Source organism: Cherax quadricarinatus, chromosome 4 (genome assembly GCF_038502225.1).
Source record: "Cherax quadricarinatus isolate ZL_2023a chromosome 4, ASM3850222v1, whole genome shotgun sequence".
NCBI classification, from domain to species: domain Eukaryota; kingdom Metazoa; phylum Arthropoda; class Malacostraca; order Decapoda; family Parastacidae; genus Cherax; species Cherax quadricarinatus.
The window spans coordinates 16265988-16289890 of NC_091295.1; the positions used below are offsets into that span (position 1 = coordinate 16265988).

General features: G+C 42.2%; 1 protein-coding gene across 4 annotated transcripts in view; it reads right to left on the minus strand.

Moving 5' to 3' along the window:
- The window catches only part of LOC128684186 (WD repeat-containing protein 55 homolog), a 123287-nt gene extending 101006 nt beyond the window's left edge, over positions 1–22281 (minus strand). Inside the window, exons 1-3 of one of the 4 annotated variants that reach the window (XM_070094788.1) lie at positions 22109–22281; positions 19591–19746; positions 9762–9929 (exon numbers count right to left, since the gene is read on the minus strand). In XM_070094788.1, coding sequence (XP_069950889.1) covers positions 9762–9929; positions 19591–19746; positions 22109–22132 — 348 coding nt within the window. In that variant the 5' untranslated portion in view covers positions 22133–22281. Of the gene's footprint in view, positions 1–9761; positions 9930–19590; positions 19752–22108 lie in introns of all 4 variants that reach the window. The other 3 variants (XM_070094789.1, XM_070094795.1, XM_070094797.1) reach the window with 3 other exon arrangements.
- Between the last annotated feature and the right edge of the window lie 1622 nt (positions 22282–23903).

A 23903-nucleotide genomic window follows, 5' to 3' on the forward strand; every position in this document is an offset into this window, starting at 1 on the left:
AAATGACACCTTTATTGAAGAGTATTGATGAGTGATGAGACACTGTTTTTCTTGAACACTGGGATTTTCAGAGTGATACACCAGTAAAGACTTCACTTTGCAATCCCCACTAGCATTACAACAAAACATGAAAGTCAGCCTGTCTTTCATAGGCTTGTGTCCTGGGAGTGCCTTTTCCTCCTGAGTAATGTAGGTCCTGTTTGGCATTTTCTTCCAGAACAGGCCTGTTTCGTCACAATTGAACACTTGTTGGGGGATGAATTTTTCAGCTTCACCATGCCTTATCACACTGTGTATGCAACTACAATTCTTAAATCTCTCAAACCAACCTTTGCTGGTCTTAAATTCACCAATATGAGCACTAGTTCCAGGCATTTTTTCCTGTTCACCTGGGTGTTAGTTGACTGTTGTGGGTTGCATCCTGGGGGACAAGATTAAGGACCCCAATGGAAATAAGTTACAGTCCTCGATGATGCACTGCCTTTCTTGGGTTATCCTGGGTGGCTAACCCTCTGGGGTTAATCGTTTCTCAGTAATTGTTTTACGTTAAGCCACACCAACAACACTCTCTCCACATCTTTGAGTAGTACAGCTCATGGTGGTGCAGCAACAGCGGACTGTGGTGGAGCAACAGCTGACTGTGGTGCAGCAGCAGCTGACTGATCTAGCAACAGCTGACTGGTCCAGCAACAGCTGACCATGGTGCAGCAACAGCTGACTGATCCAGCAACAGCTGACTGGTCCAGCAACAGCTGACTGTGGTGCAGCAACAGCTGACTGATCCAGCAACAGCTGACTGGTCCAGCAACAGCTGACTGTGGTGCAGCAACAGCTGACTGATGCAGCAACAGCTGACTGGTCCAGCAACAGCTGACCATGGTGCAGCAACAGCTGACTGTTCCAACAACAGCTGACTGGTCCAGCAACAGCTGACCGTGGTGCAGCAACAGCCGACTGATCCAGCAGCAGCTGACTGGTCCAGCAACAGCTGACCATGGTGCAGCAACAGCTGACTGATCCAGCAACAGCTGACTGGTCCAGCAACAGCTGACCATGATGCAGCAACAGCTGACTGATCCAGCAACAGCTGACTGGTCCAGCAACAGCTGACTGTGGTGCAGCAACAGCTGACTGGTCCAGCAACAGCTGACTGTGGTGCAGCAACAGCTGACTGGTCCAGCAACAGCTGACCATGGTGCAGCAACAGCTGACCATGGTGCAGCAACAGCTGACCATGGTGCAGCAACAGCTGACTGGTTCAGCAACAGCTGACTGGTCCAGCAACAGCTGACGGTGGTGCAGCAGCAGCTGACTGTGGTATGATAGTATTTCTCACCCTTTTTACCACAGGGTTGGCACTAGACGCTTTCTTTGGGTCCATGGTGGCTTATTTAGCAGTTACAAGCACTATAAACAATGGAATAATACAAAATGTATCGAATGTATGCATGCAACCGGCCACCCTGGCTTGTAAACAATGACGGCAGTGCTGGATGGACAGGTTCGGGACGAGTCATGTTGGTCAGAAACAGCTGATGGTGGTGCAGCAGCAGCTGACTGTGGTGCAGCAGCAGCTGACTGGTGCAGCAGCAGCTGACTGTGGTGCAGTAGCAGCTGACTGTGGTGCAGCAGCAGCTGACCATGGTGCAGGAGCAGCTCACCGTGGTTCAGCAACAGCTGACTGTGGTGCAGCAGCAGTTCACCATGGTGCAGCAGCAGCTGACTGTGGTGCAGCAGCAGCTGATCATGGTGCAGCAACAGCTGACTGTGGTGCAGCAGCAGCTGACCATGGTGCAGCAACAGCTGACAGTGGTGCAGCAGACTGGTACAGCAACATTATAATTATTATTATTATTATAATCAAAAAGAAGCGCTAAGCCACAAGGACTATACAGCTGGTACAGCAACAGCTGACCATGGTGCACCAACACCTGACTGCGGTATGATAATATTTCTCACCCTTTTTACCACAGGGCTGGCACTAGAAGCTTTCTTTGGGCCCATGGTGGCTTATTTAGCAGTTACAAGCACTATAAACAATGGAATAATACAAAATGTATTGAATGTATGCATGCAACCGGCCACCCTGGCTTGTAAACAATGACGACAGTGCTGGATGGACAGGTTTGGGACGAGTCATGCTGGTCAGAAACAGCTGACGGTGGTGCAGCATCAGCTGACTGTGGCGCAGCAGCAGCTGACCGTGGTGCAGCAGCAGCTGACCGTGGTTCAGGAGCAGCTCACCGTGGTTCACCAACAGCTGATGGTGGTGCAGCATCAGCTGACTGTGGCGCAGCAGCAGCTGACCGTGGTGCAGCAGCAGCTGACCATGGTTCAGGAGCAGCTCACTGTGGTTCAGCAACAGCTGACTGTGGTGCAGCAGCAGTTCACCATGGTGCAGCAACAGCTGAAGGTGGTGCAGCAGACTGGTGCAGCAACAGATGACCGTGGTGCACCAACACCTGAGTGCGGTATGATAGTATTTCTCACCCTTTTTACCACAGGGCTGGCACTAGAAGCTTTCTTTGGGCCCATGGTGGCTTATTTAGCAGTTACAAGCACTATAAACAATGGAATAATACAAAATGTATCGAATGTATGCATGCAACCAGCCACCCTCGCTTGTAAACATTGACAGCAAGGCAGCTGAGGCGCTCAGGCTGGACGGACAGGTTTGGGAGGAATCACGTTGGGCGAGTTTTTTATCATTAAGCGGGCCAAAATTTTTACACTCAAATGCTTCGTTAGGTGGATTTAACATTATGCGATGCGTTCGTTAGGCGAGGATCCACTGTACAGTCACCGGACACTTTCATAGAACTGCTATTATTATCTTCTGGAAGCTTTTGTGTGTGTGTGTGTGTGTGTGTGTGTGTGTGTGTGTGTGTGCACGCACTTCTAAATGTGCTGAGTCAGGGTGCAGCAGCTTTCAAAATGACATTATACCATCACTCACTATCCTTACTGCCTGTCAACACCCATGGGGTCCCATGCATTCTTCTTCCACACTTATTCCTACCTACCTACCTACCTACCTTTCTTTCTCTTTCTTTCTCCTCCTTCCTCCTTCTTCTTTCACCTTTCTTCTCCTTTCTCCTTCTTTCTCTTTCTTTCTCCTCTTTCTTTCTTTCTTTCTTCTGGTACCCTGGGCATTGCTTTCAGTGACAAACTCCTCAAAACTATGAAATTCATCTTCACTGACACTTCCATCTGTGTTAGATCTATCATTTGAGAAGAGAAGAGGCCAAGATTTGCCTGGGAGTCAGATATTTCTTACTGCTAGGCATGCTGAACAAGGACTACTGAAATGGCATTCCCACAATGCACCACTGGCTTCCCGATTTTTTTTATACTGCGCACACTGACCATGGACAGGGCCGGATTAAGAAGTCTCCAGGCCCTAGGCTATTCAGATTGGTGGGGCCCCTTTGAGTTACGGGTAAGCGAAGCGACCCCTTCCAGCTTGGGGGTGGGGGGTGGTCGGTGTGAGCCTGTTTAAGGTCTAATTAAATACATTCTGGCTATTTAGATTAAATTTAATAGGGAACGTACATCAAGACAACCAAAACCATTTACCAACAGCCATTATAACTATCTTGTTAAATCATGCATTTTAAAGAGAATAAACTCAAGACAGCATAGTATTACTAGATTAGGCTATTAAAGTAGTGACATCATGTACCTATTATATTCAGCATAACCACTACAGCACTATTATTCCCTTTATAAATCACAGACCATTATTGTTATCATTGCATCATGCATAAGACTATCAAATCATATAAACTCAAGAAAGTAAAGAATTGTTTATATTCACAGGCACTTCTTAAATAAACTTTTTTCTGGATTTCATATTGGCAAAATCATCAATTATATTCTGAAAATCAATATTTCTTGTTAGATCAGACTCAATGGTCAACAAGGCTAGGTTACACAATTTGTCTTGGCTCATTGTTGAACGGAGCTGGTTTTTCACTCTTTTCAAAACAGAAAATGAACGTTCTCCTTCACAGTTAGTAGCTGGAAGTGTTAGGCAAAGGCGATACACTATGTCAACATTAGGGAAGCTTTCTGAGATACCTGCATTTCTTAAATGTTTCAAAGCAGCTGAGGGCACACACTTTTCAGGTGGAGCTTTAATCTGATTCATATTCCCAGAAAAATGAACTATTTCTTCAACAAATGTGTCCTGAACATCTGCTGAAAGGTGTTGTTGCAACTTTAATGCAGCTTCTCTCAATTCTGCATCTGGCATAGTAGTAATTTTGAACAGAAATCCAAACTTGTCATTGAGATTCTGGTAGATTTCTTTTCTTTTCACCAATTCTGTAATCATTGTTTTCCGAACCAAAAACCTCATTTTCTCCATGGAAAGCAAGTCCTCTTAGACGACTTAGAGCTAAGAATTTTACAACAGCAACAACTCTTTCTAGAACTTTTCTCCAATAAGTGCGCTCTTTTTCAGTTTGATTTTCCAAATGAGAATCCAATTAGCTTTTTTTCTGTGCACGAAATACACCTTCAAAACTAGGGAGGCCAAGCCCATGATGACACTCTTCAGGTCACTTGTTCTATCTAGGCTGGAATATTGCTGCACACTAACAGCACCTTTCAAGGCAGGTGAAATTGCCGACCTAGAAAATGTACAGAGAACTTTCACGGCGCGCATAACGGAGATAAAACACCTCAATTACTGGGAGCGCTTGAGGTTCCTAAACCTGTATTCCCTGGAACGCAGGAGGGAGAGATACATGATTATATACACCTGGAAAATCCTAGAGGGACTAGTACCGAACTTGCAGACGATGCACCATCCCCTCAATGAAAAGCAGGGGTGTCACTAGCACGTTAAGAGACCATACAATAAGTGTCAGGGGCCCGAGACTGTTCAACTGCCTCCCAGCACACATAAGGGGGATTACCAACAGACCCTTGGCAGTCTTCAAGCTGGCACTGCACAAGCACCTAAAGTCAGTTCCTGATCAGCCGGGCTGTGGCTCGTACGTTGGTTTGCGTGAAGCCAGCAGCAACAGCCTGGTTGATCAGGCTCTGATCCACCAGGAGGCCTGGTCACAGACCGAGCCGCGGGGGCGTTGACCCCCGGAACTCTCTCCAGGTAAACTCCAGGCTAAAATGCAGCTCCTGTGAGTGGTGCTGTTTTCATGTTCCTCGAAACGCTTGGAATTTTTCCAGTCATTGAACCCCTGTGTGAAGGTATTTTCTTTGGTAGAAAATAGCTTGCATGCTGAACAGTACACTTTTCCTGAGCTTTCAGAGTATACCATCCATGATCTTTTCAGTTTCTGAATTTGCAAGCTTCCTATAGAACATAAATGACTTTAAACAACGACGACTTCCATCATCATAAATCCTTGCTGATTTCCTAAAGTCAATGTTCAGAGTTTGACTGAAGTTTTCTGCAATGAAAGCATTACGTAGAGAATCTGGGATTACATTTGGCCATGAGGCAGGATCTTTTAAGACAAATCCTGTGGATGAAATGTCCGTTGAGACATTGAGAGGAGACACAAAAGAAGTAGATGCTGGCTGAGAAATAATGGAGGGGGGGCTTCCTGTATGATCTGACGTATCTGCAGATTCAACTGTACTGGTAACATCAGAAACTGTTTTCCTGAGCATGTCTGTGATCTTTCTGCAGCTTCCTACATCTTTCTTTTTCTGTTCTTCTTCTTGAATTTTCTTCTTTCTTTTCTGTGACCCACTCGCATAAGAACGTCCAACATCACGTTCACGAGATGCCATAATGAGGATGTATCACTACTCTGTAATCATGCAAATACAAATTTTTCATTATCAATTATAATTAATTTTTTAATTATTATTAATTTTTTTTTTCTGTCAATTGGGGGGATATGGCCCTTGTAGCCCCCTTTCCTCTGGCTGCGCATCTAAAAATTCAAAACGTTACCAGAAAGGAGTCATATACAGAACTTTTACCATAGATTAGGTTAGTGATTTGGGCTACGAATATTTTACTAATTCATCCTCCTTGATCTCCAATTTACTTAAAGAGAAATCATACTGAGTCCAAGAACAATGCACAATGGTATTTATATTACCATTTTCATAACTAAACTAATCATTATGTTTTGCATGATATATGGCCTACCACCATAGATAAGGACATGAGAATTAAAGAATGCAGGGACAATTTTCAGTTTCACCCAACCAACGATTTTCTGATGTGGCTTATGTGTTTCTGGGGAAATATGTAGTAAATTAATTGATGTTCTACATCACTTCCGTCGCAACTTGAAAACTAAGCATTTGCGACGGAAGTGATGTAGAACATCAATCAATTGAGATCTGTTATTGAAATGATAAAGACTTAAAGACAGGACAAAGTGCTTTTAAAACCTACAAACGGAAGTCAGTTTGCGTTTTTAGGTTTTTCTTTATAGTATTTTTACCAAAAATGCGTCTTTACTGGTCCATGTGTCTTTAATGGTCAAGTAACCCTATCAGGTACCTCCCTTAACATTTAAAGGTGAAAACAAACATTTATCCATACACATCAATGTCTATCAACAACACTTCAGTTACTTTGTCACAGTACAAGTCTAGATAACGTGTAATTACTACAGAAAATTGGAGAGGAATCTCCCATACTAACCCATTAGCGGGAAAACACAGCTGTTCTGATGTAAACAAGGGCGTGTTGAGTGTTGCCATATATGGTTAGGTTTATTTATTTTTATTTTATTTCATTATTTATTTTTGTTTTGATTAATTTTTAAAAATCAATTTTACTCTCCAAACACTTGAACTTTTTAGGTAGGGACCCCTTTGCACTTGCACCATGTGCGCAGTCTTGGATGAGCCCCTGAACCCCTTGGACCGCGGGGCCCCCAAATGCGCGGGGCCCTAGGCAAATGCCTAGTTTGCCTATGCGGTAATCCGGCCCTGACCATGGAGACCCATTCTCTCACATGTCCGCCTACCAGCTTTCTCCCGTTTGATTTGAAGCTGCTAGAGTATACGTGTATTAATACGTTGGAAACACTGGCTTATAAGACGTATATACATGGCCGAAACAGTCAAAGGGTTAAACGAGAACATTACAGGATCAGAGGACAAACCCTTGAATACTTAAAATCTCATCTTAGCAATAGACACCAATATGTCTCCACAAATGGTGTAAACTTAACTACTCAGCCTGTAATCAATGGAGTGCCACAGTGCAGCGTCCCACAGGACTCCAACGACTACATCAATGACCTCCCCAGTGCATCTCATCTCCTTGAACCAGTTCTATTTGCAGATGACACCACTTATATCTTTTCCCACTCAAACCCGACTGTACTTACCTTTGGTATACCTTTGAAGAGTTTTAAGTTTCTCTGAGCCCGGCCATAGGCCAGGCTCATCTGGTGCTTGCCTGGTCAGCCAGGCTGTTGCTGCTGGAGGTCCACTGCCCCACATATCCATCACAGCCTGGTTGATCTGGCACCTGGTGAAGATACTTGTCCAGTTTCCTCTTGAAGGCTTCTACACTTGTTCCAACAGTTTCTGTTATATTCTGGTAAGATGATGAATGGTCTGGGACCCCAGGTGTTGATACAGTGTTTCCTTATTGTCCCCACCACACCCCTGCTCCTCACTGGGTTTATTTTACACTTCCTCCCATATCTCTCATCCAGTACGTATGTTGTTATGGCAGTGTAGATTTGGGACCAGGCCCTCGAGTACTTTCCGGGTATATATTATCATGTATCTCTCACTCCTCTGCTCCAATGAGTACATGTTCAAGACTTGAAGGCATTCCCAGTAGTTTAGGCTCTTTACTGGCTCAATGTGATCCATAAACGATCTCTGTATTTGTTCCAGCTCCGATATTTCTCCTGCTTAGTGACACTGTTAACAAAAAGGTACCAAAAATATCCACATGGATGATGACCAACAAACTCGCTCTTAATATAGACAAAACCTACTTCATGCTGTTCGGAAACAGAGCTTTAAATAATCAGTTTAACATATTGATGAATGGTTCCCACATTACAAGACACATTGAGGGTGAACTTTTAGGCCTTCACCTTGACTGCAACCCTAAATTTCAGATCCAAAACAGTAGGCATCCTTTCCAAGATACAGTACTATATACCCCAAATGGCACTACTTACACTATACCACTCTCTAATCTGCCCTTAACTCACCTATGGTATTCATGCTAGGGGATCAACCACGATCAGTCGCCTTAAACCATTAATAACTCAACAAAAATCTGTTGTGCAGATGATCACTAATTCCTGCACCAGAAAACACACCCCTTCACTCTTCAAGAGTTTGAACTTAATATACAAAATATGCACTCATATTATTGTGCCTATTATATATATATATAGAACATTAAACTCCAATATAAACCCTCCTCTCAAACTTCTCCTTGATAACAACAGAACACACAGGCACAAAACTCTGTTCAACATCCCTTGTGTCCATTTCACTCTATGAAAAATGCAATGCACATAAAGGGCACTAAGATCTGGAATTCATTGCCTGAACCAGCAAAAGGTCCCCTGCCTGCCAATCAATTTAGGGTTATAATTAAAAATAATGTCAATCTCTCAATTTAACTATACCAACACTATACTAAATCACTCAACAAGTTTGAAACTACTCAAGAAATTCCACTTAAAACCACTAAATCAATCTAAAATATTAATACACACTTAAAATTGTACTGCTGTAATATTAACTGTACTAACTGTAATACTTTTATTTGTTTTGCTACCTCTCTACTATAAATCTTATTAATTATAAAAATTTTGACTCTCATTTGTAGTAATGTAAAATAATAATTAAAATTTACCACTCTATAACCTATGTTTGATTTTAAGCAGTGTGTAAGCATTAGGATTAGTCTGCCTGAAATGATCAGGCATGCTAATAGCTTTCTTTGTGTTTAACAATATTTTATAACATGTAAATCATACACTGTATACTATGCAAAAAAAAAAAAAAAAATGGCATTTGAATTTTGAATTTGATTGTTACCAGTACAGCCTCTCCTCACTTAGCGATGTATTTGTTTACTGACGCCTCGGACTTACGATGGGCTCTCTGACCATTATTCATACCTCAATAATGCATATTAGAACTGATTTCCTCTATTCTGTTTATTTCAACATACAGTACAGGTCAGCCATCACTAATCCGACATCATTGGGACCTGTAGTATGCCGGATCAATGAGTATGCCAGATTACAGAGTGGTTAGGTTAGAATACACTTAATTAACCTATCACTAGAGATTCTTTCTGTTACAACTTCTTCATTTTCAACACTGCTTTCTTCTCCACTGGTTTGCTGCTGTGGATTTACAACCATCTGCACAATTTCTGAGTCAGGATAATAAATGAAATTTGAGTCAGTATAATGATGAAATTTGAAATTATGCTAGCTGAAATTAGTGCCAGATTACTGATGGAACCGGATAACTGATTGCCGGATTAGTGATGGCCGACCTGTACACTACTGTATAAATATTTAAAAATATACCAGAAATGTTACAAATGGTGCAAAGGTGACATTAAACCAATATCAAAGAGGGTTGAGACTCACTACCATTATAGTATGCTTCTCACTTAGCAATGAATTCATTACTGATGAGATCTTAGGAACGGAACTCCGTTGTTAAGTGAGGAGAGGCTGTACTAATTCATCAATAAAAAGATATTGTTAATCTGTTCATACAGTCTATTAAATTACTTTGGAAAAGAGTAGATTAACTAAATATAATACCTCATTATCCTCATCATCATGACTGCCAGTAGAACTGTCTCCATTCGAATCTGCAGCCACATTGTCGTCTTCACTGGTCTCATCATTCTCATCCTCCACAGCCACTATCTGGAAAACTCCCCCTGGAGGTATCTCATCACTTGAATCATCTGACTCTGGAGGATCCTCCTATAAGTCAGACAAGAGACATATTCATAATGTAAAAGAGAATTGGTAAACTAAATTTACTATACAGTGGACCCCCGGTTAACGATATTTGTTCACTCCAGAAGTATGTTCAGGTGCCAGTAGTGACCGAATTTGTTCCCATAAGGAATATTGTGAAGTAGATTAGTCCATTTCAGACCCCCAAACATACACGTACAAACGCACTTACATAAATACACTTACATAATTGGTCGCATTCGGAGGTGATCGTTATGCGGGGGTCCACTGTACAGTGCTGCATTTTGTGACATACAATATCACAGTACATATGCACAATGTGCTCCATAAATGGATGTCTGTCTCATGCTGAGATGGAGGATTGAGCCTCCACCATGTCTTGCATTAAATGGCTAACACAGGTTTAGTTTCACATAAATACAATATCTACAAATATACAGGAGGGCCCCACTTCATGGGAGGCCCCACTTATACAGTAGGTTAAGTTCTAGGCTACTAGTGTAAAGTGAAACATAGCTTTTTTTTCACTTTCAAATGCATATAAAAGCCTGATAATGTGTTTACATTATCACATATTAACCCTTTCAGGGTCGAAAGGCCCTCTCCTAAACTTGTTCTCAGGGTCAAAAATTTTTCAGAAAAAAAAAATGATTTTTTGCTGATCATAATGACACCAAAAGTATGAAATTTGATGGAAAACTTACAGAATTATGCTCTTGTGAAGTTAGTGGTCTCAACGATGTTTATGCATCAGTGATTTTGCCCACTTTGAGCTCTATTTTCAGCCAATTCCAGTGTACTAGTCAAAAATCATAACTATTTTGCTAGAACTCCATTTTTTCTATCGAAATGAGTACAAAAAACCACCCATTTACCGATGTCAACTACCCAATAAAGTGGTCAGAAATCAGCAATTTTGCCAATTTCACACAAATTTCAAAAGATGCCAATTTCCAAATAGGGTCCAGAATAAACAAGACAGACACTCCTTGCACTAAAATAACATTTCCTCTGTTCATTAGTCAAGTCCCCAGGCCCCTCTTACATTTCTTTTGCTTTCCACTTCAAATTTTTTTTCTCACAAAATATAGAAGCTTTACTGTTATTCAGACTACTGCATTAGTGTAGATATGGTATAAATAATATCAGCGCACTTGTGAAAGAATATTAGACTCACCAGTTGATGTGTATTGGATGCTTAACATGATTTGTTTACTTTTGAACTTTGGTAAAAATTGAACATTTCTTCTACTTTGAGCTCAACTTCAAGATACTTTTCATTGTAAAACCAGTCAAAATCATCGCAATTTCTGTAATATGTCTTCCATTCTATAAAATGAGACCAGTAAAACTAGAATACAACAATAAATACCATACGAAAATACAGTGCAAAGTCGCTGTTTTAATCCAAAAACACGGTCAAAGTTTTTTTTTTCTCATTATGCACTGTGTGTTGCAGGATTTTTTTATACTGCGCACACTGACTACACAGACCCATTCTTTCATATGTAGGCCTACCAGCTTTCTCTCACTAGATTTGAGGGCACTAGAATTTAGGTGTACTAGTACGTCAAAAACCCTGGTGCGTAAGCCGTACTAGTACGTCCGAAACCCTGAAAGGGTTAAACTGTCCAAACAGATCTATGTTCACATGCGTAGTGCTCCAAAAGTAGATCTACGTTTTTTACATATTTTCAAATATAACAAAAAAAAACATAGATCACAGTTTTTTTTACACGTTTTCAAATGTAAAAAAACAAAAAGAAGATCTACGTTTTTTTACATACTTTCAAATGTTGAAAAAATGTAGATCTACGTTTGGACAGTTTAAGGGTTAATGCGTCCATCCTTACTGGTGTTGTGCCAGAGTTGTGGAAGATGGCTAATGTGGTTCCTATATTCAAATCAGGGGATAAGTCCACTCCTTCAAATTACCGTCCAATAAGCCTGACATCTATAGTGGGCAAGTTAATAGATTCAATTATAGGTGACATTATTAGAAGTCACCTTGAAGAGCGTAATTTGATTAATGAATCTCAGCATGGGTTCACGAGAGGTCGTTCCTGCCTGACAAATTTACTGGTGTTCTTCAATAGAACATTTGAGGCAGTGAACAGTGATAAAGAATATGATATTGTTTATTTGGATTTTAGTAAAGCCTTCGATAGAGTACCTCACAAGAGACTCTTAAGGAAAGTGGCAGCTCATGGTATAGGAGGTAAAGCTCTAGCATGGATAGAGGCATGGCTTACCAATAGAAAGCAGAGAGTTTCCATTAATGGGGTCAAATCTGAATGGGGACTAGTCACTGGTGGCATTCCACAGGGATCAGTTTTGGGCCCTCTCTTGTTCATAATTTACATTAATGACCTTAATGAAGGGATTACAAGTGACATGAATAAATTTGCTGATGATAAAAAGATAGGCCACATAATTCATTCTGAGGAGGATAGCAATGAACTTCAGGAGGATTTGGACAAATTAATGTCTTGGTCTGAAAAATGGCAGATGAAGTTCACTGTGGATAAGTGAAAGGTACTAGTCCTTGGTAGTGAAAATAACCCTTGAAGCTATAAACTAGGTGAAGTAGAGCTTGATCATACAGAATGTGAAAAAGACTTGGGAGTCATGGTAAGCAGAAATCTAAAGTCAAGACAGCAGTGCCTTAGTGTGCACAACAAGGCTAACAGATTACTAGGATTTATCTCTAGAAGTATAAGTAACAGAAGTCCAAAAGTTATTTTACAGCTCTATACCTCACTAGTGAGGCCTCATTTGGATTATGCCGCTTAGTTTTGGTCTCCTTACTACAGGATGGATATAGACTCATTGGAGAACACACAGAGAAGAATGACTAAAATGATTTACTGTGTAAGGAATCTCCCGTATAACGATAGACTTAAAGCTTTAAATCTCCACTCTCTGGAGAGACATAGAATGAAGGGAGATGTCACTGAAATTTAGAAGTGGATGACGGGCATAAACAAAGGAGATATTAATAAAGTACTGAGGGTGTCAAACCAGGTAAGAACCAGAAATAATGGATTTAAGTTGGAAAAATTTAGATTTAGAAAGGACATAAGGTAGGTACTGGTTTTCTAACAGAGTTGTGGATGCATGGAACAATCTTCCCAGTAGGGTGATTGAGGCTAGGACCTTGGGTAGCTTTAAAAAGAGTTTGGACAAATATATGGGGGGGGAGGGGCTGGGTTTGATTGGTGTCATTGGGTATGGGTGTAAATTCTTGGGTAGCTTTGGGTAGAGGTAGTTTTGACAAGGACCTGCCTTGCATGGGCTAGTAGGCTTTCTGCAGTGTTCCTCCATTCTTATGTTCTATGTATTAATTTAATCATTCTACGCTGAATGTTTTCTAAAGAATTTATGTCTATTCTGTAGTATGGAGACCAGACCTGAGCTGAATAATTTAGGTGAGGCCTAATTCTTCATCTTGTTGGCAGTGAATACCATACATATAGTGGTCACCTGCGGACATACCTGCCTAAGGGAGTTAGCGTGGGCTATTACCAAGCACCATGCCTTGTAGTGTTTGAGAATCTCGGGTTCAAGTGTTGAAGGAGATTCTACTTCTTCAGGAGGAAAATAGGAGGCTGAAGCTTCGCATAGACGAGTTTGGGAGCGAGTGTGAGAAGGATTTAGCTGGTAAGGAGGAAATGGTCACCAGCAGTGATAGTGGCAGCTGCTTTAAGTGGCAAGTGGTTCACAGTTCAGGAAGAAGGAAGATGAGGAGAGTTAATAGAGAAGATGTGAAGGTAGGAAATCGATTCTCTGTTCTCCAAGACGAGTGTACTTCAGTGGTTAGTGAGGTTGAAGGTACCACTGATTCCTCTGCTAATCAAAGTAAGAATGTTTTAATAGTAGGCAATTCTCAGGTGAGATATATGGACCATGCATTTTGTAACAGAGACAGAAAGGTCAGACAGAGAGTGTACCTTCCTGGAGCTGGTGTTGGTGACATAGTCAGCAGGCTGGAAAATATTATGGCAGGTAATGGGAACAAGTGCATTATCTGTCTTAGTGCTGGGGGTAATGACATTGGGAAGGGCAGGAGAGGGGAGCTGCTGGATAAGTACAGGTCAGCCATAGAAGTAGTCAGGTCTAAGGGAGGGATCCCAGTCATATGTAGCATCTTGCCTAGAAAGGGAGTGAGCAATGAATGGATGTCTAGGGCAATTGGTATAAATTGCTGGCTAGACAGATACTGCAAGGAACTTGCAATCCCATTCATTGATAACTGGGACCTATTCTTTGGCAAACATGATATGTATGCAAGGGATGGGGTTCATCTCTCTGGGGATGGAGTGGTTGCATTAGCCAGTTCAATTGAGAGGGTAAATGATGACTTGTCTGGGAATTTAAACTGATAGATTATAGAGGTATGGGTGTTTGTGGGAAACAATCAGGCTGCAGCATTAGGGTTAAAAACAGCAGTTATTACTGGGATACCTCAGGGATATGTTTAAAAGACAATATTCAAAATAAAGTTGCTAGTAATGGCAAATCAATTGATCAACAAAGATACTAGAGGGCAACGAGTGACTAGCTCCCTTAAGGTTTACTATACAAATAGTAGGAGCCTAAGAAATAAGATAGATGAGCTAAGATTACTTGCAAGTGCAGGTAATATAGATATTATTGCTATAACAGAGACCTGGTTCAACCTGAAAGATAGAGAAATGCCTTCTGAATGCAACATACAAAGTTATAAATTATTCCACACTGATAGGGTCAACAGGAAGGGTGGTGGAGTGGCGATGTATGTTAGAGAAAATTTAAATTGTTGTCTTAGACATGATATAAGAGTAGAAACACCTAACACAGAATCTGTTTGGCTACAGTTTCTCGAGGGACGTGACAAATTAATTTTGGGCGTGATTTATAGGCCCCCAAACCTTGACAGGGAGTGCAGTAAGTTTTTATGGGACGAAATTCATAAGGCATCTAGATATGAAAATGTTGTGATAATGGGAGATTTTAACTTTAGACAAATTGATTGGAACAATCTGACAGGAAATCTTGAGTCTAGTGACTTTCTTGATACGGTTCAGGATTGCTTTTTAGAACAGGTTGTGAAAGAACCAACTAGAGGAAACAATCTGCTTGACTTGGTTCTTGCCAACAAAGATTCACTAATTAATAATCATGAGGTTAATGATGAGCTTGGGGAAAGTGATCACAAATCACTTAGTTTCAATATATATTGGAATTACCCAGGTAACTGCAATCAAATCTCTGTCCCAGATTTTCGCTTGGCCGACTTCATGGGACTGAAAAATTACCTGGGTGGGCTAAATTGGGATGTCCTGACTATGGGTCAGGTAGGTGATCCTGGTTGCCAATATGACGTTTTTCACAGCATAGTTCTAGCTGCCCAGACAACTTTTGTTCCGAGTAGGGAAATTAGATCTAACAAAAATGATCCCAAATGGATGAACAATAGATTAAAACATCTCATTGGTGAAAAGAGAGGCATATATAGGCGTATCAAAAGAGGGGATGGGCAGTTAAGAAATCAATATATTCAATTAAAGAGAGAAATAAAGAAAGGAATAAGAAAAGCAAAAAGGGATTATAAGGCTAAGGTTGCAAGGGATTCAAAGACTAACTCAAAAGGGTTCTTTCAGGTATACAGAAGTAAGATTAGGGACAAGATTGGCCCACTTAAGAGTAACTCTGGTCAGATCACTGACAGTGATAAGGATATGTGTGAAATTCTCAATACCTACTTCCTCTCAGTTTTCACCCAGGAAAATACTAGCAATATTCCTGAAATAATATATTATGTAGAACAGGATAATAAACTATGTACAATTACGGTAACTAGTGACATGGTCCTCAGACAAATAGAGAAACTAAAACCTAACAAATCCCCAGGCCCTGATGAACTGTTTGCAAGGGTGTTAAAGGAATGTAAAGAGGAACTTAACATACCTTTGGCTAATCTTTTTAACATATCACTACAAATTGGCATAGTGCCTGATAAGTGGAAAATGGCAAATGTAATACCTATTTATAAGGCAGGTGACAGGTCCTTGGCTCCAAACTATAGACCAATAAGCCTTACCTCCATAGTGGGAAAATTTATGGAATCAATAATTGCCGAAGCAATTCATAGCCATCTTGATAGGCACAGATTGATTAATGAATCTCAACACGGTTTTACAAAGGGGCATTCCTGTCTAACAAATTTACTAACTTTTATCACTGTTTGAGGTAGATCATGGTAATGAATATGATGTTCTGTATATGGACTTCAATAAGGCTTTCGATAGAGTTCCACACCAGAGGCTATTGAGGAAACTTAAGGCACACGGAATAGGAGGAGAAATTTTTTCCTGGGTAGTAGAGGCATGGCTGACAAACAGGCAGCAAAGAGTTTGCATAAATGGGGAGAAATCAGAATGGAGGCACGTCACAAGCAGTGTTCCTCAGGGGTCAGTGTTAGGCCCGTTGTTGTTCACAATTTACATAAACGACATAGATGAGGGAATAAATAGTGACATAAGTAAATTTGCTGATGACACCAAAGTAGGCCATCCAATTCATTCTAATGAGGACACTAGAGCACTCCAGGATGATTTTAATAGACTGATGCAATGGTCGGAGAAGTGGCAGATGCAGTTTAACATTGACAAATGCAAAGTTCTAAATGTTGGACAGTTAAATAACCATGCCACATATAAACTAAATAATGTAGATCTTAATACTACCGATTGCAAAAAGGATTTAGGAGTTCTGGTTAGCAGTAATCTAAAACCTAAACAACAGTGCATTAGTGTTCGCAATAAAGCTAACAGAATTCTTGGCTTCATATCTAGAAGTATAAATAATAGAAGTCCTCAGGTTGTTCTTCAACTCTATATATCCTTGGCTAGGCCTCATTTAGACTATGCTGCTCAGTTCTGGTCACCGTATTACAGAATGGATATAAATGCTCTGGAAAACGTACAGAGGAGGATGACAAAGATGATCCCATGTATCAGATATCTTCCCTATGAGGATAGACTGAGGGCCCTGAATCTGCACTCTCTCGAATGGCGTAGAATTAGGGGGGATATGATCGAGGTGTATAAATGGAGAACAGGAATAAATAAAGGGGATGTAAATAGCGTGCTGAAAATTTCCAGCCAAGACAGGACTTGCAGCAATGGTTTCAAGTTGGAAAAATTCAGATTCAGGAAGGATATAGGAAAGCACTGGGTTGGTAATAAGAGTCGTGGATGAGTGGAACAAAGTCCCGAGTACAGTTATTCAGGCTAAAACGTTGTTTTTTTTTTTATTTTATTTTTTTTTTTATTATCACACTGGCCGATTCCCACCAAGGCAGGGTGGCCCGAAAAAGAAAAACTAAAACGTTGTGTAGTTTTAAAAATAGGTTAGATAAATACATGAGTGGGTGTGGGTGGGTGTGAGTTGGACCTGACTAGCTTGTGCTGCCGAGTCTGGTGTCGTGCTCCATAGTTGAGTGGAGGTGACCAGACTGGGTGTGTCACTGGGCTAATCTAGGGGGGGGTGTCATTGGGCTAATCTGGGGGGGGGGGTCATGGACCTGCTCTGCATGGGTCAGTAGGCCTGTTGCAGTGTTCCTTCTTTCTTATGTTCTTATATACGACCCACTGTATTTGTTGATCTTCTGGGTCTCTTTGAAACTGGCAGCACCCCCCTCCCCTTCAGCTTCAGAGTATGGTAAGTAGATGTCAGTCAACCCTGACTCACAGGTGTAGTCCCATGCAAGTTCCTAAGCTCCTAAAAGATGGTGCTTCTGAACTGTCAATCCCTATTGCTCACATAATAAATCTATCAATCACCACTAATACCGTACCGGATGGGTTCAAGGAGGCCAGAGTTACTCCTGTCTTCAAGAAAAATAGTAGGTCTGATGTAAGCAACTATAGGCCTGTTAGTATACTCAGTATAATATCCAAAATTCTAGAGAGGGCAGTGTACTCTCAAGTAGTTAAATACCTTAAATGACAACAACATTCTCCATAGCTATCAATCGGGCTTTAGAAGATCTTACTCAACCGACACCTCCCTAATTAAACTGATGGATTACCTGAGAACTGAAATGTCAAAGGGGAACCTCATAGGTATGGTAACCTTAGACCTGCAAAAGGACTTCGATACTGTCAACCACAATATATTATGTAAGAAACTTCAAGCTATCAGTATAGGTTCTGTAGACTGGTTTAAGTCCTACCTTAGCAACAGGAGACAAATTGTCAAAATCAACAAAACGGAATCAGAACCCCTGCCGATAGCATGTGCAGTTCCCGAAGGTAGTATTCTGGGTCCCTTATTATTCTTATGTTATGTCAATGACATGCCTATCAGTGTCAAGTGCAAACTTCTACTGTATGCAGATGACAGTGCTCTGTTAGTGTCAGGTAAAGACCCACAAGATATAGCTAATGTTTTAACACTGGAACTGGAGTCCTGCAGCAAATGGCTAGTAGACAACAAACTATCATTACACCTCGGGAAAACTAAAGCCATTCTCTTTGGCATGAAACATAAACTGAGAAGGATAAATAATTTTTATGTCCAGTGTAATGGGGAGTCCATTACTTTAGTTTCATCAATAAAATATCTGGGAATCCCCTTTGACCCATGCATGTCAGGAGAATTGATAGGGAACAGTGTAGTAAAGAAAGCGAATGCCAGACTGAAGTTCCTGCATAGACAAGCACAGTGTCTACCTACTGAGGCTCGCAGGACCCTATGTCTAGCCCTTATACAATGCCATATGGATTATGCTTGCTCTTCATGGTACTCTGCCTTGACAAAAAACTGAAAGACTGCAAATCACCCAGAACAAAATCGTAAGATTCATCCTTGGGTTGGGACCAAGAGAGCATGTAGGCCAGAATGAATTACAGCAGTTGGATATGCTGAATGTTGAAGACAGAGTAAAACAACTGAAGCTAAATCATGTTTATAAAATTGCTCACAAACAGTGTCCAGAATATCTTGCTGTCAATTTTGTCAAGGTTGGGAACCAAAGCAATCATAGTACAAGGGGGAGAGAGCACAACTTTGTAGTACCCACAGTCATTGGCCATCCTTCTAACACCTTTTATTGTACAGCAATAAAGGAATGGAACAGACTGCCAGCACATGTCAAAGCCAGTCATAGCATGAACCAGTTCAAGAAGAGTGCCAAAAGGTGTCTGATGAATGTAGCTACAGCCAGCAGCCAGCAGCAACAGCCTGGTTGATCAGGCGCTGATCCACCAGGAGGCCTGGTCACAGACCGGGCCGCGGGGGCGTTGACCCCCGAAACTCTCTCCAGGTAAACTCCAGGTAAACAGAAAGGGAGGGGAATGATTTTCTATTTTTTAGCTAGCATACATGTAAATTTTTTACCTTATTCTTAGTAATGATCCTCGTATTGTAGACAGTCTTAATGACCCTCGTGTAGTAGATAGTCTTTTTAGTATGATAATAAGATGTTATCTTCATTATAGAATAATAAGAAAATATTATAACCATTATATTATAATAATAAGGTAAAAGGACCCCAATGGAAATAAGTCACTCTGTCTGACTTTTTTGGGTTATCCTAGGTTCTCTACACATATGCTGCTATGTATGATAATTCTATGTAACTGTATTTGTGTATACCTGAATAAACTTACTTACTTACTTGCTTACCATCCTTCCAGGGTAGCATGATGACTCCATCTGGATGCTTTTGGCTTTCCTCAGGCCTCAGTACACTACTTGAGGTTCTCATTCTGCTGGGGAACAGACTGTGGAGGAGACTTTGCTTGATGTCACTGACCTCTTTGTGTCTGGCAAACTTCCCTTTCGAGATACGACAGATAAGACCACACAGCCCAAATTGATTAACTGATGTACAACCACAAATACACCTGTGCTCAATGAGTATGGGGGCAGCTAGGCAAAGAGCTACACCAATCTGAATGGACTTTTATGTGATGTTATATTAAATACAGTGCCAGTAAACAAGTGAATGAGCTATGTACTTAAATAAGTAATTCACAACAATGTAAAAAATTATTATTATTATTATTAGTATTATTATTATTATATAATAAACCATAAGTTGTAACTTCCCCACAAACTGTAAGAGATATTGCACAGTAATTATAAGATGTTACTCCCATCAATTATGGGACCTTAAGATAAGATTTGTTTGAATTTTTAACCAGGGGTAGGGAGGGCCAGCCACCCAGGATAAACCAAGAAAGTCAGTGAGTCATTGAGGACTGTCTGTCTTATTTCCATTCAGGTTCTTCAATCTTGTCCCCCAGGATGTGACCCACACCAGTCAACTAACACCCAGGTACCTACTTACTGCTAGGTGAACATGGGCAACAGGTGTAAGGAAATATGCCCAACATTTCCTTCATGCCAGGGACTGAACCATGAACACTGTCTGTGAGGCAAGTGCATTGCCAACCGAGGCCATGGGACACATACTGGGCATTAATGATCTGTATACCACAGCTGCCTGCTGACCAGGAGTGGCTTGTCGACTATGGGATGGTGTGATCTGTGGACCAAGAGATCCTGCCACCTGTGAATGAGGGTAACCTGTGAGCCAAGGGATCCTGTGGCCTGTGAACCAGGGTAACCTGTGAACCAAGGGATCCTGTGGCCTGTGAACAAGGATAACCTAGAGCTAATGGATCCTGTGGCCTGTGAACTAGGGTAACCTGTGAACCAAGGGATCCTGTGGCCTGTGAACCAGGGTAACCTGAGAGCCAAGGGAACCTATGGCCTGTGAGCCAAGGGATCCTGTGGCCTGTGAGCCAAGGGATCCTGTGGCCTGTGAGTCAAGGGATCCCATGGCCTGTGAGTCAAGGGATCCCGTGGCCTGTGAGCCAAGGGATCCTGTGGCCTGTGAGTCAAGGTAATCTGTAAACCAAGGGATCCTGTAGCCTGTGAACCAGGGTAATCTGTGAACCAGGATCCTGTGGCCTGTGAGCCAAGGGATCCTGTGGCCTGTGAGCCAAGGTAATCTGTAAACCAAGGGATCCTGTAGCCTGTGAACCAGGGTAATCTGTGAACCAGGATCCTGTGGCCTGTGAGTCAAGGGATTCTGTGGCCTGTGAACCAGGGTAACCTGTGAGCCAAGGGATCCTGTGGCCTGTGAGCCAAGGGATCCTGTGGCCTGTGAACCAGGGTAACCTGTGAGCCAAGGGATCCTGTGGCCTGTGAGCCTAGGGATCCTGTGGCCTGTGAGCCTAGGGATCCTGTGGCCTGTGAGCCAAGGGATCCTGTGGCCTGTGAGCCAAGGTAATCTGTAAACCAAGGGATCCTGTAGCCTGTGAACCAGGGTAATCTGTGAACCAGGATCCTGTGGCCTGTGAGTCAAGGGATTCTGTGGCCTGTGAACCAGGGTAACCTGTGAGCCAAGGGATCCTGTGGCCTGTGAGCCAAGGGATCCTGTGGCCTGTGAGCCTAGGGATCCTGTGGCCTGTGAGCCTAGGGATCCTGTGGCCTGTGAGCCAAGGGATCCTGTGGCCTGTGAGCCAAGGGATCCTGTGGCCTGTGAGCCTAGGGATCCTGTGGCCTGTGAGCCTAGGGATCCTGTGGCCTGTGAGCCAAGGGATCCTGTGGCCTGTGAGCCTAGGGATCCTGTGGCCTGTGAGCCTAGGGATCCTGTGGCCTGTGAGCCAAGGGATCCTGTGGCCTGTGAGCCAAGGGATCCTGTGGCCTGTGAGCCAAGGGATCCTGTGGCCTGTGAGCCAAGGGATCCTGTGGCCTGTGAGCCAAGGGATCCTGTGAGCCAAGGGACCCTGTGGCTTGTGAACCAGAGGTTGCCTATGGACCAGAAATAACCTGTAGACCAGGAGTGACCTGTGAACTAAATAAGGACTGTGGGTCAAGAGTGGCTTGTGTACCAGAAATGACCAGGAGACCACGAGACCTGTAGACCAGAAGTGTGAACTACAAGTAGCCTCTGGACCAAGAGCAACCTTGGACCAGAAGCGACCTGTGGACCACAGTCTATGCTTATAAACCTGACATTACATAATAATCAGTCACTCGTGTGCCAGGGGTGGCCCAAGAGTGGCCCAGGGCCCAGGGCCCAGAAGCAACCTATAGAAAAAGTTAAATCTCAGATCGGTCTACAAGGAACTTCAACAGACATAATTAACAGTTTGCTACGAATAATAACAAGACATACTTACAAAATTTGGAATGAATGACTTCATATTAACCGATATTTGAAGTAAAGTGACAAAAAATAAATAAAAATGCAAGTTGGCAGAAGAATCACGTGGTGATGCTGCCCTGAAGAGCAGGTGTAGATGCTGTTCTTGTTGTTGTTGGGTTGAAGGACTGTGACGGTCTGGTGACCGTGTGAACCCTACCACAGTTGTTGGGTTGAAGGACTGTGACGGTCTGGAGACCTTGTGAACCCTTGCATAGTTGTTGGGTTGAAGGACTGTGACGGTCTGGAGACCTTGTGAACCCTACCACAGTTGTTGGGTTGAAGGACTGTGACGGTCTGGAGACCTTGTGAACCCTACCACAGTTGTTGGGTTGAAGGACTGTGACGGTCTGGAGACCTTGTGAACCCTACCACAGTTGTTGGGTTGAAGGACTGTGACGGTCTGGAGACCTTGTGAACCCTACCACAGTTGTTGGGTTGAAGGACTGTGACGGTCTGGAGACCTTGTGAACCCTACCACAGTTGTTGGGTTGAAGGATTGTGACGCTCTGGTGACCGTGTGAACCCTACCGCAGTTGTTGGGTTGAAGAACTGTGACGGTCTGGAGACCTTGTGAACCCTACCACAGTTGTTGGGTTGAAGGACTGTGACGGTCTGGAGACCTTGTGAACCCTACCACAGTTGTTGGGTTGAAGGACTGTGACGGTCTGGAGACCTTGTGAACCCTACCACAGTTGTTGGGTTGAAGGACTGTGACGGTCTGGAGACCTTGTGAACCCTACCACAGTTGTTGGGTTGAAGGACTGTGACGGTCTGGAGACCATGTGAACCCTATTTATTTATTTAATGTCTATGCAAACAGTACATTAAGATTGTGTATATACAATAGTGGGATGCAATGCAAAGAGAGCCTCTATTATGCCTTGGCATTATGGGCCAACTTAACATTATTGGCTTACATACTACTTAATACTAAGAAATAGTATATTCAATTCAAGTTTATTCTCTATATGGGTTACAATGTGGGGTTTACAGGTTTGGGGTATTGTGTGGTTTACATGTTATAAAATACTAATTACAGAGGGGGCCACTAGGACACCTAGCATGGCTGGGCATTTCGGGCAGACTTAGATTAATTCTTAACATTAAATCCTTACAGATTATGGTATTAAGGCTAAGTGACTACATCATAATTTGTGAGTTTAGCAATGTGAATGCTTTTGTTTTGGCACAATACAAGGTGTCTATATTGGAGTATCATAGGCAAACTTATGACTAGTTAGGATTTATTATTTTAAGATTAAGATTAGTATTTCTGGGTTTATAGTCAGTGGGTGAGTGAGCGTAAATGTGAACCACCAGGTTGTTATCATGTAGTTAGTTGTCGGGGTGTAATCAGGGAGATAAGATGTTTTCTAACTGTAGTTTTGAAAGTGATGAAAGTGTCTGCAGTTCTAGAGTTTTCAGGCAGGGTGTTCCAGATTTTAGGTCCTTTGAAACACATCGAATTTTTGTAAAGGTTTAGTCGAACATGGGGAAGGTCATAGAGATGTTTGTGTCTGGTGTTGTGCCTGTGGATCCTGTCACAACTATCAAGAAAGCGTTTTAGGTTGAGGTTAATATTGGAATTTAAGGTCCTGTAGATATGGATTGCACAGTAGTAAGTGTGGATGTTCTGAACGGGGAGTAAGTTTAGATCTATGAAGAGTGGGGGGGGGGGGTGTTGCCGGGGATCAATGTGACTGTTTCAGTTATGATGTGGGAGTACATAGGTGAGTAAATGTATACTGAGTATTTAGCATTTAGTCTAG